The following is a 17,145-nucleotide window of genomic DNA, read 5'->3' as shown; positions in this document are numbered from 1 at the left end:
CCACAGCTGAGCCCAGTCCAGCCCACATCCATATTCATTGCTTTTTTTCCTTTCTTGATGAGGTCATATTTCTTTTTATCAGTAACGTCTTAGATGGCCCCATGGAACCAATTCTTATGTGGACCTCTGATTACCTTCTGTATGGACTGTACTGAGTATCTGGTCTGGTCCCTCAGCTTCTGATTTCCCTATCCTTCAGGTGATTTTTGAATACTCCTTTCAGATAAATCTTTCCCCAAACATTACTTTCACAGTGACACCCCTCTGCTTATAAATTCTGATCAGTGATTCATCCTTTTCAGAGTTTCATCTCCAGCCTCACTTTCCAAGTTAACCATCCACTACTTTTCTTTTAGTCCCACACCTGCACCTACTCCCTTTCCCATGAACATTGGTCTTTATTATTTTGCTAACGTCATCCCCAGTGCTGAGACTGTCTACACCCCCGTTTTTTAAAAAAGATTTATTTATTTATTTATTCATGATAGACATAGAGAGAGAGAGAGGCAGAGACACAGGCGGAGGGAGAAGCAGGCTCCATGCTGGGAGCCCGACGTGGGATTCGATCCCGGGACTCCAGGATCGTGCCCTGGGCCAAAGGCAGGCGCCAAACCACTGAGCCACCCAGGGATCCCCTCCACCCCCATTTTTTATGCCTGTGGAATCTTGCCCATTTTTTATTCCTCACCTCTGAGACCCACAACCAACCTTTTTACTTCTGAGACCCACAGCCAAGTTTTAGGCTTACAGATTTTTTGATACATGTTGTTTTGTGTTACTGTTTAATGTGAATATATTCCCTCCTCAAACAGATAATAAATTTTCTCTCTTGGAAATTTTCTAGCACTACCAACCATGTATTGATACACATAGTAGCTTTTTAATACAATAGGAGGAAAGAGAGAGAACCTAATATATTATACATACTGTAGATTCTCATACAGTTTAGTACTATCAATGAGTACTTATTGGTCTGAAAGATATATGACTCACACATGAAAATGGGACTATCACAGAGGTTTAGCAGGTTTCAGTTTTACTGGAGGATGCTTTGTTCTTTGAAGCTTATTTTCTGTGTTTTCCTTGGTAATTTGGATAAAAATATGCAGCTTGGAGATGGATGGTTATAGTTGTTAATCAAAATAGCAGTAAAAATTGACATCTTGAGTTTAATTTTTGTTAAATGCAGCAGGAATATATTAGCAGAAAGGAAAGGCAGAAAGAAAGGAATGTCTGTGTTTTTTATTACTTATAATATTAAAAAATAAACCCCTGTCCTTATAATCTCTATGCTCACAGTGTGGAACCTAAATTATTACTCCTTAATAGAGCTACAAAAGAATTCTTGTGCTTTTTAATGGCTTAGTTAAGCCCATTTTTAAAGCCTCATTTAACCTTGAGTGTTTCCAAACTAAAATTTATCTGTTTTTCTTTCTATAGACTATTTCAAATAGTACAATCCCGGAAAATGCAACAAGCAGTGGAAGGTTCAAACTTGACATTCTGAAAAATAAAGCTAAGAGATCTTTAACTAGCTCCCTGGAAAATATCTTCTCAAGGGTAAGATTAAACTGAGACTCTTAATTAGATATTAACATCTGTGTTTGCTAACTACTCTACTTCACTCTTAACTGGCTCACAGAAAATTTCTTTTAAAACCCAACAACAAACTACTAAGATAACTTTAATTAGGTAGCTTATTTATTTATTTATTTTTTTTTTTATAAATTAATTTTTATTGGTGTTCAATTTACCAACATACAGAATAACACCCAGTGCTCATCCCGTCAAGTGTCCCCCTCCGTGCCCGTCACCCATTCACCCCCACCCCCCGCCCTCCTCCCCTTCCACCACCCCTAGTTCATTTCCCAGAGTTAGAAGTCTTTATGTTCTGTGTCCCTTTCTGATATCTCCCACACATTTCTTCTCCCTTCCCTTATATTCCCCTTCACTATTATTCATATTCCCCAAATGAGTGAGAACATACACTGTTTGTCCTTCTCCGATTGACTTACTTCACTCAGCATAATACCCTCCAGTTCCATCCACGTTGAAGCAAATGGTGGGTATTTGTCGTTTCTAATGGCTGAGTAATATTCCATTGTATACATAGACCACATCTTCTTTATCCATTCATCTTTCGATGGGCACCGAGGCTCCTTCCACAGTTTGGCTATTGTGGACATGGCTTAGGTAGCTTATTTAAAGTAACCTCATGATTTATTCTGGTGCCTCGTATCTAAGTTTAAGCAAGAGATTTAGTAGTAGAGATATTATGTATAAGAAAGGGGAAATAGAATATTGATACCCAGTATTATAAGAACTTATTATTGTTTGCCACATAAAGTAGCTTTCATTTTGCTATTATTAGGAGCTGTCAGGGAACTCTGGAAATAGTATAAATTAATAGGAATTGATGTATTCCATTTATTTTATTGGGTATTTTATTTTAGAATCAAGATGATTTCTCTTTCCTTCCATTTTTCTCTTCCTGAATAATTCACTCATAAAGCTGTTAGATGAGACCAGACAAGGTAGATGTCTTAGAGCTGGAGGGTGGGGGACCCACAGTGGCTCAGAGCAGGGAGACTTAATGAGGTACTGTGTGTGGGGAAATCTAGACTGTGATGAGGAGGGGATCTGTTTAGGAGGGCAACCTAGTTCAGGAAGTCAGAGCTTGAGCCAGCAAGGAGGTCAGTCCTGCAGAGGGGTGGGCCAACATAGGATGTCAAAACCACAGTGAGTGGAGGGGAGAAGGCATTCAAGGTTCCTATAACAAGGAGTTAGAGTCCTTGAGCAGGGTGAGGATGGTGTTGTTTGTGTGGATGGCAGCCCCAATGTGAGATGTTGGAACCTGAGTAGGATGAAGAGTGTCCGTGAGGTGACAGTTGTGGAGACTTTTACACACAGGAGACTGGTCAAATATGTAATTGTATTAAGGATTTGGGAAAAGGGAATTACAAATATGAAGAGGGAAGAAATTATAATAAAATCCTTTGTTGTTGGATTCAACTCAGAGGTAACAGTATGGAATCCTGATTATCTACATACTTTTGAATTTATTTTTAATATATTTAAATTTATTTTTAAGTATATATATTAAAATGTGTGTGTGTGTGTAAATGTGCATATGGTCCCTGGCTCTGTCCACTGATAAGAGCTGGGAACAGCTTTTCTGCAAATACCAGAGAATAAATTAAGCTTGGTTGAATGACACCAAGCATCCAGATTTTGGTTTCTGTATATCATTCCACAAGAAGGAACCAGGATCCTGGGAGAAATGACTGATTCCAAGACTGTAGGGGAAAGTACAGTATAAGCTCGGAGCGTGTTGATGCTCTAGATAGTAAGGGCGTGCTCAGAGAAGCAGAGAAAGATGGCAGTATGTCATATAGACCTTGAAGGGCTTCCATTGTTGACATCCGAGGCAATGTAAACAAGATAAATGATGGTAAAGGACTATCCCCTATTATTTAAATAGGAGTTGATGAAACTATTCTGATATGAAAAATGAATGAATATCTTGAAAGTTTGATCATGATCGGGATATTTACTGGATTTAATTAATACTTATTAATTACAAAAAGGAAAGTAGTACCTTTACAATGGAGAAGGCTGACAGATACCACCTCAATCAGGTGATCAAATGAGACATCTTCAGCAATGGGACAAATTGAAATCTTGTGCCACTTGATAACAGAGAATACAGAACTTCTGTGGTATTCTTGCCAAAGGGGAAGTCTCTGAATTGAATCATGAGGTAGCATCCACAAACCCACTTTGAGGTACAGTCTACAAAATAACTAGCCAGCTGTCTTCAGAAATATCAGGGTCAAGAAAGTTAAGTACAGTAGAGCATTAGAGCAGAACCTTTGAATAGAGGTGTTCTTATTTTTTTTTTTTCCCAGAACTCAAAATAGGTATTTCTCTTAATGGTTTGAAATTCTTCTGACTCTAACAAAGCCTTGTAGGAAGCATCATCAGCTCTGAATACTATTATCAGCAGAAGACAGAATATAGGAAAAGAGAAATCTAGGAGATTTATCAGAAGTATGTTAATGCCACATTTCATAAGATTTTCCTGTCCTTTTTTTTTCTTTAGTATTTATAAATTACTTGTGTTCCTTCTTTCTCTCTCCTTCCTTTCTTTCTCACTCTTTCCTTCCCCCTTCCCCTCCATCCTTCCCTTCTCTTCCAAAGTATTTAGTGAGAATTTAGTAGAAAGGCCATTTAAGTAAGTGTTTGGGGGACCAGAATTCAAGACCTGTCCGTAATAGATCTCCTATTTATGATCTTGAACAAATTATTTACCTTTTTGAAGCTAGTTTTCCCATTTGTGAAATGTGCACACCGATAGCGAGTTTACCTCACATTACGATGAGGATGAACTGTCAGTCTGTTAGGAAAATATCCCACATGGCACAAACAGTGGTAAGCTCTGAAACCTCTGTCCTCTACAAAATGACCATAGGGGGCTTAGGCTGTTACTCTCCTTCTCCCCATTTAGTACCTTGGAATTCTGTACAGTGCATGCATGGCTGGCTTTGAAGTGCCGCTCGCATAGCCTTGAGTGGCTGCGATGACTCTTTCAGCAAGGGCACAGCTCATCTATTTTGGTCAAGGCAGATACTGGAGCTTGCATGCCCTGTGGTGCTGCCAAGTGCCATAAATTATGTGACCTAACAAGATCTTGCTTGCATCATATGCAACAGAATGGACTTAAGGGGAAGGTTGGCAGCTACTCGTGTTGTGTTAAAGGTTACAAAGAAAAGGAGTTTTGTGTACTTCTAAAACTGGTTAGTTTATCTCTTTCTTTCTGAGTTATATAGTGGAAAATTGACACTCTAGTCATAGAGTTTGACTCATAATTGCTGCCAGTTTTAAATGTCAAGACGGCTTATTTAACTGACTATAGTTGTTTATGAAATAGGATCTGTTTTTAAAATGCTTAGAAGCTCAGCTCATTAACAATTAAAAAGTAGGTCCAAGGGAAAAGGCTTGACACATGTATTACCAAATCATCATATAGTTAAACTGAAAAAGCTGTCTGCTCAAAGTTGAAAAGAGTCTTATGTTCTAGTTGTTGTCTTGCTCTTTCTAAAGTCAGAGTTTTCCAAAAGGAAAATATTAATTAATATTTCCAAAAGAGGAATACTTGCTAGTATAAAGTATGCATCATTGGCGAACAGCCCTCATCTCATGCTTCCCTCAGAGTACTTACTATCCATTGTCCTTCCTTGTTGAAATATGTGAGTTAATGACCATAATAGAGTATAATTTTAAAGCAAGTTTGTTTCTTTTTGTGCACACTCACACAGACACATAAAAACATATGGATAAAACACTTCTGTGAGTAAAATGTGATTTAGGTGCATTTCTAATAACGGAAATGATTTGATAGCCGACTGACTAGTTTCTTGAATGTGACCAAATAACCTGTTGTTAGATAAGCAGGCAGGTTGGCGTGGAAGTAGCAGCTAAGAAAATGGGAAAAAGCAACCTGGTCATTACAATATTTTCCTCATGGCCATACACATGAACTGAATCACTTATCAGCCACAAATATAGTTTCTTACTGGAAGTATTTCCTGCTATACATTGAACTGAAGAACTGAAAGAATCTTTATTAGGTTCTAGGACATTTGCAAAATTACCAGCATCAGCTACTTAGTTTTATTAGCAATTCCACTTTTCACAAAGCCCTATTTCTAGGAGATAACAGTGGGTACCAGCTCAGGAGCTTCACTGTTAAATTCAATGTCCTGGGTTCACATTGCTGCCCTGTCCTCTAACTAACTGTGCAAACTTTGGCAATATAATCTATCAGAACTTTAGCCTCTTTACTTATAAAGCTGAGCTAAGTAAATTTACCTACCTCATAGAATTTTTGTGTGGATTAAATGAGTTAATGCATTATAAAATGCTTAACATGGTATATAGCATACAGTAGGAACTCAATATTTGAAGCAGCTATTAATTTTACTGTTGACATAGTTATTTAGGGTACCACCAGAAAGAAAATTATAATTAATATACATAGATATATTAATATACATAGATAAAAATAAAGATTGCTTCTATAAAACTAGATGTGGGATATCATAAATATAAAACAGTCAATTGAGGGGCATCTGTGTGGCTGCCTTCAGCTCAGGTCATGATCCCAGGGTCCTGGGATTGAGCCCTGCATTGGGTTTCCTGCTCAGTGGGGAGTCTGCATCTCCCTCTCCCTTTCCACTGCCCCTGCTTGTGCTCTCTCTCTCTCTCTATTAATAAGTAAAATCTTAAAAAAAAAATAAAACAGTTGAGAGAGAATAAGAGTCATTGGAGTGAACAATTGAATCAACAGTCAGTTGGGTGAACAAGAAAGAACCATTACAACTTTCTGGCAGTAGACATAAAAAGAAAAATTCAACAAAAGTCTGGGAAACTAGAGTTGAAAATCTCTTCCAGAAAGTAAAGCAAAATGACAAAGAAATGGAAAATAGGAGGACAAGGTAAAAACTTAAGGGATCAGTCTGAAGATCCAAAAGCCAAGTGGTAGGAATTACAGAAAGAGAAAATACCTCAATCTCCCTTTCTCAGAAGGCACCTGGTGTGTGTACTCCACCAAAATGAGGAAGTAAACTAAAAAAGAGGAAGACATGGGATCAAAGACACAAATTTCAACATAGGGTAGTACTAAAGGAAATGTCTAGGTTGATAATAAAGGGAAATACTGGGCAAGTCTAAATTGCAACCTGTCTAGAACAGGACAGAAAGACAGGTTTCTACAATGAGTAGCTCAAAGAAAAAGAAAAAAACTGTAGTTGATGCATTATGTGATGTTTGACCACACCAAGTTCTGTTGGTGACTTTTGTCATTAATTAGTGATTGCTAAGGCACTTGTTGAATGCATGAAAAATAGATTGTACAAGATGGGAGTTGTAATAACAGTAGAATATGGAATAGGTTAGATGATTGAAGTTTCAGTTCTTTCTTAGATCATCCATGAAATTCATAACAAACAGTCATGGAAAGAAAAATAAGAGCCAGTATTAAAGCAGACTAATGTATAGTCTTCTAGAGAGAAATGCTTTCTTTTTTTTTTTTTTTTTTTTGAGAAATGCTTTCTTGATGTAGTTTGTATTATGGAAGAATGAATGAAGCTAAGTCTATACATTTTACAACACAATTTTTAGAAATCTGTTTGTTATAATCCTATAATGTGAACTATGATGTTTGCAATATAGGTTATGTGATGGTTGGATGTATTAATCATTTTCTTTATAATTGTTGCAGTTTGTGTGTTTTGCATTCCATGGTTGTGTTTGTCTGTATGAAACATAAAGTGAATGGGGTGCTCCCTGGTCTTATGGGGTTCTCCCAATCTTATGGATGAAGAATGTTTAACCTTGAAACCAGAGTCACTTCAAGAAGCTTGGTCTGAGTATCTATTTATCTAACGGTTGATTTAGAAGCAGGGTAGGTAGCTTATGCATAGTTCTGTTACCATGCAGGCATGGCTGGGATACTGCCAACAAATTTGAGCAAACCACCAAAGGACCAATTTAACGTTAACATAAAGAAGCAACTGTCCTTTACAATTTTAAAGCAAAAATTTAAATCATGTGAACAACTGAATTTTATTCTCTTCTTTCAGGGAGCTAACAGAATGAGAGGTCGGCTTGGGAGTATGGACAGCTTTGAACGGTCCAACAGTCTTGCTTCAGAGAAGGTATCCCATCTGAGCTCCAATGTTTACTACTAATTGCAATTTGGCAAAAACCAACATTGATATGTTAATATCACTTCGTTATTTTGTTCTGAGTCCTTTGTGAGTTTTAACAGATATTATTATTAAAATTAAATTTAAAATATTGGATTAATGTTTAAATAAAGAAAAAAAATACTATCATTTGAAATAAGAAGGCTGTGGATAGTATCATGTTGCTCTCTGTTCAGCTATCCCCTTTTTGTGTTGGGAGAGTTCCCGGTGACTTGTCCTCTATCAGGTTTTTTACTGTTTGGAGATAGGGATGCTTGGGAGGATGGTATTTGGGCAATTGTTGACCCAAAGCCACAGAAAAATAAGTCGTGTAATTGCAGCACTTGTACAGTGGTCTTTTTATGTTTTGTTCTGTCCCCTTGGTACTCCCCCCCATTTCTCTCTTTTTTTCCACTTTAACATTAGGCTCCTCTTTATCTCACAGATAGTTGTTAGTAGGTTTGATTTCCTGCTTCCTGTATCATGCAATTTGTAACCTGAGGTTTATGCAACCAATTTTTTTTTTAATGGAAAATACTAAAATGTTTTTAACTGAACTTTGTGTCGATAGAATTGAGGACATAGTCTCGCTATGAGTCTCTTAACCCTAACCCCATGTTCCATGTTTATCAAGCTAAACATTTCTACAGTGGTGCCTGTTTTGGAAAGTATAAACAGCATACCTGTCTAAATTGAAAGATTTATGATGTCTCCCCATGCAATATGAGAGGCATTCCAGCATAGCTCACTTTTCATTCATTTCCTGTTTTTCATGTCTTATAAAAAATTTTTACCTCAGGGAACGTGTCATTGGATAGAAACATCCACAGTGAAAGAAGATACTTAACAGGCTTTATTTTATTTTCCTGAAGGCTTTGCCATGAGACTTGGACACTTGAGCATTGTGATCTGTTTTGACAGTACAGGAAGCATGCAGCCGATATGTCACGGAAATCAGTAGATATGTAAACACAGACCCCACCCTCCTGGTGCTCATGATGCCTTTTCATCTTTCTGGCAACAATGAGAAAAGTACAGTAGCTATAGCATTTTACCACAAAATGTTAGGGGAAAGAATACCTTTTCTTATCATTCTTTTCACTTTCTGCCTATCTTTACGGATGCTGTGTTACAGCTGCTTATCAGAAGAAATGGGTTGTGGTGATACTGATTAGCCTTCAGCATGGATTGAGTGAAAAAAATAAAAAAGTTTTGTCATGACTCAGGAGGAAGAAGAGGCACCCTGTCACTTTTGAGCTGTGTGTTGAAGCAGGTCTGCCAGGATCCATGTAGGAAAGAAAGACCTTAACTTGTACTTCCTTTTCAGGACTATTCACCAGGAGACTCTCCACCAGGGACACCTCCAGCCTCCCCACTGTCCTCAGCTTGGCAAACATTCCCTGAAGAGGATTCTGACTCCCCACAGTTTCGAAGACGGGCACACACGTTCAGCCACCCACCTTCAAGCACAAAGAGAAAGCTGAATTTACAGGATGGGAGAGCTCATGCTGTTCGCTCTCCTCTTCTGAGGCAGAGCTCCAGTGAACAGTGCAGGTGAGTCCAAACCTCTTTTTGGATAGTGAAGTAAAATTCTCCTGTCACCTATTTTGATCAGTACTGAGTCAAGATTTATTGTGACTTCATGCTGCCAACATTTTGTTTTTAGAAAAACCAGAAAGATAAAATGAATGATAAAAACCTTAGTTAGCTAAAAGAGACAAGGCATGTTTTAAAGTCCATCCCAAGAGAAGAGTTAAGGCATTTTGGATGAAGACATTTTCTTTTCCCCAGAAAAATGGAGAAAACAAGATACTATGCAATTGTTTTGTCTGAAAAACTTGGTGACAACATGTTACTCAGTGTCTTCTTGATGATGGCTCAAATAAAACCGAGATAGCAAATTTGAAAATAACGTACATAGCAGTAGAACTTCCTGTTAGCCTGTAATAAAATACAAGGGTTAAAAAAAAACCACCTAAGTTACCTTCATACCTGAGATAAAATTTGGCTATACTTCATAATAAATTAAAACCAAAAATGGGAATAATTAAAAATTTTATCTAGAATGAAGTCTGTAAAGAAGGATACACATATCATAATTGATGGAAGTGTCCATTAGAAATTATCTTATATGGTATTTAAAAAATAATTCAACAAAATGGTTTGGCATTTGGTAAGGTACAAACAACAAAGGGGGTAAACCTGGAACTGCAGAATGGTTTTACTTTTCTGTGTAGCACATATCAGAATTTATATCCTAGAGTTAATTTTGTTTCTCTTCTTCACCTGTGAGTTTGATCCAGGAAGCAGAGTCTGATAAGTGATCCCAGTGGAGAAAAACCCAGAACTCCTGGGAAGATTAATTTTATATTAGTTGTTATCAAATTTGCCAGCATTTCTTTTAAGATTACTGTTTTATCTTCAGTGTTGTGTTTTGACTGATTTGACACTTAAAAATAAGATAGATATTTTGGATATATGAAAATAAAAGAGATTTACAGAATTAATTTTTCTCAGATTTTCTCTTCTAAAAAAGATTAAGTATTCATGTTTATATCACTTTTTTTTTAATGACCACTTCAGTTATATTTACACAAGGCAATAAGTCTGTTTTCTTCCAGGAAAAATTATCAAGAATTTAAAACATAAGACTTTATAAATGATTTCTCTATTCCTCCTTACTTCTTATAATGTAGATGCTCAAATAATTCTTTTCAATATGAAAAGATGCTATTTGTGCTATTGTGAAAACTTGCTAGGAGAAGAATCTTCTAAAAAGAGCAATGGAGGAGGTTCAGGGATTCAGATAAAACTGTGGACACAATGCCACAGGCTGCAGGAGAGAACATAGGCATTAATGTTTGTTAAGCCAGAGATATTATGATGGCTTCCAACAACCAAACAAGTTGTCCCTAAATTTTTAGAAAGGTTTATATCTTTAAAATAGCTAAGTCTTTGAACTACTGATAATCTGTTGCAAGAACGTGTTTCCTGTGATTATTTCTGCTTTCCTACTTTTTTTCCCTTGAAGTATCTTTTGCATGTAAAAACAAACACCTTTTGTTCTAAAGCCATGAGGAATGTTTTAGAGACAAACACCTCTGGTTGGACATGTGCATAGGTGAGTTCAGTTTGTGAAGAGTGAGCCAGGTTATGGTCATTGAAACAGACAACTGCATGCTCCCCTTTTTCCATAGAAGATCCAGCCCTGAGCTTTGAAAGGAAAGCTTAAATTAATAGCAAGAACCTGTTTATATGCTTTTTCATAGTGAATGAAGATTTTGCAGAAATCTAAATTAAGACAAATTTGCTGTGTTTTCTGTACTCAGCATTCTTCCATCAGGTCGGCGCATGCACAAGGAGAGTAACTCTTCCTCCAGCCTTCCAAGTCTACACACTTCCTTCTCTGCCCCTTCCTTCACTGCCCCCTCTTTCCTGAAAAGCTTTTACCAGAATTCAGGTAGACTGTCCCCACAGTATGAAAATGAAATCAGGTGAGATCAGTGTCCTCTGTTTGCAAAGCAAAATTTTCTGCAGTGATATACTGATATGTTACTAAAAAGTGGCTGATGAATTTTGGAGTGACATTTATGCATTCGAATGCTGTGCTTGTTCTAATCTATTTCTAATATATCAGTTTCAATTTCAATGAATTTTATCAAGAAAACATTTAAAACCAGTGTTTCAAAGCTTTTAATAACATGATTGTTTTATTTTATGAATTACATCTTTTTATACTGTTTGTGTGATTCTTTGCCGTATGCTCCAGAGTCTGAGCTTTGTATTGTTTGCAACATGACCTGGTGCTAACACCTACTAAACAAATCTCCCCCAATCATGCTTTTTTTTTCTTAGCCTCTCTGGACATATGATATGGAATCCAAAAGCCACTGATTTAAACAGCTGTACTAAAGTGATGGATGCAATATTCTTTAGTTTTTAAAGTATATAGAATATTTCCTAGGCATTTCTTTGATTTTTCAATGACATAGACTGTCTTTTCTGAAACTCAGTATGATTACATAATGGGTATAGAATCATGTTGATGTCAACTTTCAGAAAGCATGAAGGTTTCTTGAATCTTGTAGATACTTGATTTTATTTCATTCCCAGTATTAAAAAATATATATATATAGCCTTTAAAATTTTCTTCTTTGCACTTTTAGCCACACAAAATTAAGTATAGTGTTTTTTGGGGGAGTTGCCTTTTTAAAAAAATTTAAAGTTATGAAATCTTACTGATTATTCACATGATTAGTGAGATATTGACAGCCTTTGGAAAGTGGTGAGTTAAGTTGAGAATTCTTTTAAAACCATTGATTGTTACTGGCTTAGAAGTTTATGATATTCATTCCAGTTTTTTTTTTTTAAGATTTTATTTATTTATTTATCCATGCAAGACAGAGAGAGAGAGAGAGAGAGGCAGAGACACAGGCAAAGGGAGAAGCAGGCTCCATGCAGGAAGCCCGACATGGGACTTGATCCCAGGACTCCAGGATCGCACCCTGGGCCAAAGGCTGGTGTTAAACCACTGAGCCACCCAGGGTCCCTCATTCCGGTTTTTATATGTAGCTGGATTCATTCTTTTTCTTTTCTTTTTTTGCTGTATAGTATTCTATTTAATACACCACAGTTTATCCACTCTCTTGCTGATAAACAATTGGGTTGGTTCTAGTCATTTGATATTTGGCAATTCTTGCAGTCAAGGAGGGGAATACCTGTTATCAAACAGCCTGTGTGCCACTAGGATTTTCTTAGATATTCTTTTGGCCTCATTTCTTTCAGACTTGGGAAATCCCATTTGAATGGGTAACCTTCAGTAACTAGTTTAAGTATACTGATCCTCGAATTACCTCTGAGTATCTTTTGTCTATGTATGCCAACTGTTTTTTTTTTTTTTTTAAGATTCTATTTATTTATGAGAGATAGAGAGAGAGAGAGAGAGAGAGCAGAGACACAGGCAGAGGGAAAAGCAGGCTCCACACAGGGAGCCTGATGTTGGGACTCAATCCCGGGTATCCAGGATCACACCCTGGGCTGAAGGCAGCGCTAAACCACTAAGCCACCAGGGCTACTCTGTTTTTACTACAAGAAAGATAGTTAATATTGATTGGACTGAAAACAATTTGAATCTGAACGTCCTCTGAATTAGTACAGATTCACGTCCATTGAGTTTCTAGTGAAGAAATTTAGTGATGAACTGATTTTAAGGGGTCTTTCAACGGTGTGCCTGGCTGACTCAGTCACTAGAGCATGCGACTCTTAAATCTTGGGGTCGTGAGTTTGAGCCCCACGTTGGGTGTAGGGATTATGTAAAAAAAATAAATATTAAAAATATATAAGGGTTTTTCAAGGACAACGTTGTGAGAGAAGAGTTAAAAATCAGCTACAAAAGCAGTATATTATATACCGAATATGTCATGAATTGAGAGAACCAAGAATGTACCTCTATAAAGACACCAGTTTGCCTTATCTCTATAGTACTATCTATTATTAGGAATGCAGCATTTCAATGAAACACATTGGCAGTTTCTTACTCTTACATTAGTGAAAGTGAGCATCTGGACAATCCCAGTTTTCTTCTGGAAATAGAAGCATTCCCAGAAGTGACAATTAGGAAGAGCCATTGAGAAGGTGAAAGGTTAACTGTGAACAGGATGTAGAATCCCAAAACAGTGACTTTTTTTTTTTAAGATTATAGATTATTTGTAGTATAGGGTATTACATACTCATTTTTAAGATTATTTGTAGATTATTTGTAGTATAGGGTATTACATATTCATCTTTAATAGTTTTACTTAAGTGTGTGCAGTATTCTTATTCATAGTTTCTTAGTCCTTTGTACCTCATTCTAATAGTAGGATATTGAAGTCAGAGGCAAGTATATGTTAGTTCTGCATTGAAAATTTCCACATTTTGTAACTATCTTACTTGAAGTCATATATTTAAATATGTGGAGAACTTTTAAATTTGTATTAAAATATAAAAAGTTTTGTATTAAATTTGTATTAAAATAATCCTGTTTTCTGTACTTTGTAATATTTTCTTGGCTCTGAGAAAATCTAAAAATCAGAGAGCCTTTGTACATTTTTCTGTAATTTCTGCATACCTTTTTTTTAATAATATGACAAGCGTAGAATCAGTAGGCCAAAAAGAGACTTAAAATTTTTATTCTCATAGAAAATATTTCATAGAAAAGTGCACTGATCATGAGCATACAGTGGACAATGGATTATCACATAGTGAATACCCCTATGTCACAGCTCTGTCAATAAATGGAATGCTATCAGCACTTCCACAGTTCCTCTCCTTTTCCCACCCAATGACTTCCCCTTCTCCTGACCTTAATACCATAGTTCACTATTTGCCTAGTTTTGAACTTCATATAAATGGAATGATACAGTATATATTCTTTTGTTTTGGGTTCTTTCACTGCACATTAGTTTGTAAGATTCCTTCTCATTTTTATGTGCACTTCAATTCATTAATTTTTATTGCTGTATAGTATTCCTCTTAATGTTACAATTTATATATTCTTTTGCCAGTGGACATGTGGATTGTTTCTAGTTTTAAGTTATTTTTAAATTTTATTATTGTCTTTATTTAGAGAGAGAGAGAGAGAAAGAGAGAGAGAGAGAGAGAGATCATGAGCAGTAGGAGGGGCAGAGGGAGAGGGATAGAGAATCCTAAAGCAGGCTCTATGCCCACCACATAGTCTGACATGGGACTTGATATCATGACCATGAGATCATGACCTGAGCCAAAATCAAGACTCAGAGGTTTAACTGATTGAGACACCCAGGAATCCCTAGTTTTTGGTTATTAAAAGAGTACTGCTGGGGCATCTGGCTGGCTCAGTCAGTAGAGCGTGTGATTCTCTCTCTCTCTCTCTCTCTCTTTTTTTTTGTAGAGTGTGTGATTCTTGATCTTGGGGTTGTAAGTTCAACCTTCATGTTAGGTAGAGAGATTACTAAAGAAATTAAATCTTAATATTATTAGTTGTGCATATCTATGCATTATTGATGACTATGTCCACAGTAGTAAAATTGTTGGACAAAATTCATTCTTAATAGGTTTATTTCAACTAGTAAGTCACTTAGAAATTTACTAGTTATAGTCTTGGAAGGGGTGTTTTTTCAATTTGTATTTGAAATAATTTCAGATTTATAGAAAACCTGAAAAATATTATGGAGAACTGCAAGCCCTTTATCCAGATTCATCAACTTTTAGAAATTGCTGTATTTTTAAATCATTCCCTCTGTCCATTTACATATGAATATATACATGCATTCATATATGTATACATATATCTTATTCTAAGCCATTTGTGAATAGGTTGCATATATCATATCTCTTTACTCTGAATACTTATTTTTTTCACTCTGAATACTTTAATATATATTTCCTAAGAATGAGGATATTTGCGGGTGTGGTTTTAACCCAGTGATTTTTGTATCTGCATTTGTCATCACTGCTTTCAGAGAGAACATTATGCAGACACAATTACTGTAATATCTGGAACTAGGGGAGGAAATTCAGAATACTCTAAATTACACTTTTCTTTTCACTTGAGTACCTCATATCTTATTAGTTGTATTTTTAAATATGCATAGTCAAATAAGGTATAGAGTAGGTTAGAATATAGGCTAACATATACTACTTTTTAAACAAACCTATTAATTTGAAATTTTAAACTCAGATTCGGCATCCTTTTCTAGGATCTCTATTCTGAATTATAAAAACATATTGGGTTACTGTTTTTAAGCAGGCTGAGAAAAAGGAGCCAAAAGAGTTTTAATATCATGCTTTATTGATTAGTAGATTTATCTGTGCAGCATTAAAATGATAAAGGAAAAGGAATGAGCATAGTTTTGTTTTACCTTTGAATTAAATTTTAAAAATTTAATGTTTTTTTCATTGTTTAGTAGCTAAATTATAATTGTGATGATATAGTATATTTATATAACATTCATTTATCAAATATATCCTTTCTATCAACAGGCATCTTTGTCACTCCTTATAATTGCTTCTCAGTTTTTAAGCCTATAACTGAAAAAACATTTATATTGAAGTTCATTGGTTAAAAGTAAAATGATAGTCATTACTTCTATTCACTTATAAGACTTTTCAGTGAGAAAATAAGATTTTTTCTGATGAAGTACTTTATGCTACATTTTGATTCTATGTAGTTCTCTTGTGTTCACTAATAAAAATGGTACTATCATACATAGCTCATGGTTCATATTGAAATGACCTTATCTATGCTTTATTGATGACTAATGGATATGCCTTTTTATTCTGATTCTAAATCCTGATTTTGTCATATATCTCTCACTGTGTGCTAATGTCATTCCTTCTTTTCCTGTTGTACTAGACAGGACACTGCTTCAGAATCAAGGTGATTAGAGGTCTAAATATGTTCTTATAAAAATTCATAAATTCTACCAACCAAATATCATTCTCAGTTTTAAAAAAGCAGTTTTGGCTGTCTCCTGAATGCATGCCAATGTTCCAATGCTATGATGATTATATAGTAGGGGAAATGTGATGCCTGGTATAATCAAAGATCACAAATTATCATATAAAATATTGATTGCAAACAGAAATCCTGTTTCTACTCTATTCCATGTTGACAATTCCCTAGTACTGTGCTGTGGCCTTCAATCAAAGCCCAATTTTAATTTTGAATTAATAGACATAAATTTGCTCATTAGAGGTACATACGTATATATAAGGAGTTTATTTCAAATCCCGAGAAGGTGCAGAAATGAGCATCCCAAAAGAAACATACTCATAAAATCTAATCTGGTTTTCACCCAAAGCAGATTGTTAGTCTATTTCTGTACACCTTAATTCTTGACGTGTTGGTTACTTTAAGATACTGCTGAGGCCTGCCAGACTTCCCACTGGTCTGGACAAAGGAAAACACCTACTTCCTTATTATGGAAGTCTGACCACATCTGTAATGACATCTCTTCCTCTTGACCCGCATGCTTTTTGGTAAACATCCAAAATCATGGCTGAACAACTTAACTGAAAATGATTATTCTTTGCTTTGTTCTAGTTCTATACTTAGCTTATATCAGGAATCCAGTGAAAAACAGACTTACCCATCTTCCTATTTGGAGCCTTTAACATTTAGCTTTCTTTCTAGCTGGAATGAAAACACATATTAAAGAAGGAGAAAAAAGAAAATCATTTTGGCCACACTGATAAGATAAAAAGTGACTTTCTTTTGGGACTTGTAACTGACTGATACTTTTTAATGTTTGGGTGTAAGATCTTTAAATAATACTTCTTACCTACTTTTAAAAGCCTAATTGAAATGTTAGTTTTACTGTATGTCCTTCTAGATTCCACTACAGGCTTAGAATTAGGTCTGTTTATTACCTTAGAG

The 17,145-nt window shown here is 35.8% G+C and overlaps 1 protein-coding gene across 1 annotated transcript in view; it reads left to right on the top strand.

Annotated features, from left to right (window-relative positions):
• TBC1D4 (TBC1 domain family member 4) overlaps positions 1-17,145 on the top strand; it is a 175,579-nt gene that overhangs the window by 127,402 nt on the left and 31,032 nt on the right. Inside the window, 3 exon segments of the mRNA XM_055336019.1 lie at positions 1,441-1,560; positions 7,644-7,718; positions 9,076-9,302. Coding sequence (XP_055191994.1) covers positions 1,441-1,560; positions 7,644-7,718; positions 9,076-9,302 — 422 coding nt within the window.

This window comes from Nyctereutes procyonoides, unplaced genomic scaffold, assembly GCF_905146905.1.
Source record: "Nyctereutes procyonoides isolate TBG_1078 unplaced genomic scaffold, NYPRO_anot_genome, whole genome shotgun sequence".
Taxonomy (NCBI): Eukaryota; Metazoa; Chordata; class Mammalia; order Carnivora; family Canidae; genus Nyctereutes; species Nyctereutes procyonoides.
Note: the sequence above shows the minus strand (reverse complement) of the source record. Positions and strands in the feature narration are given on the sequence as shown.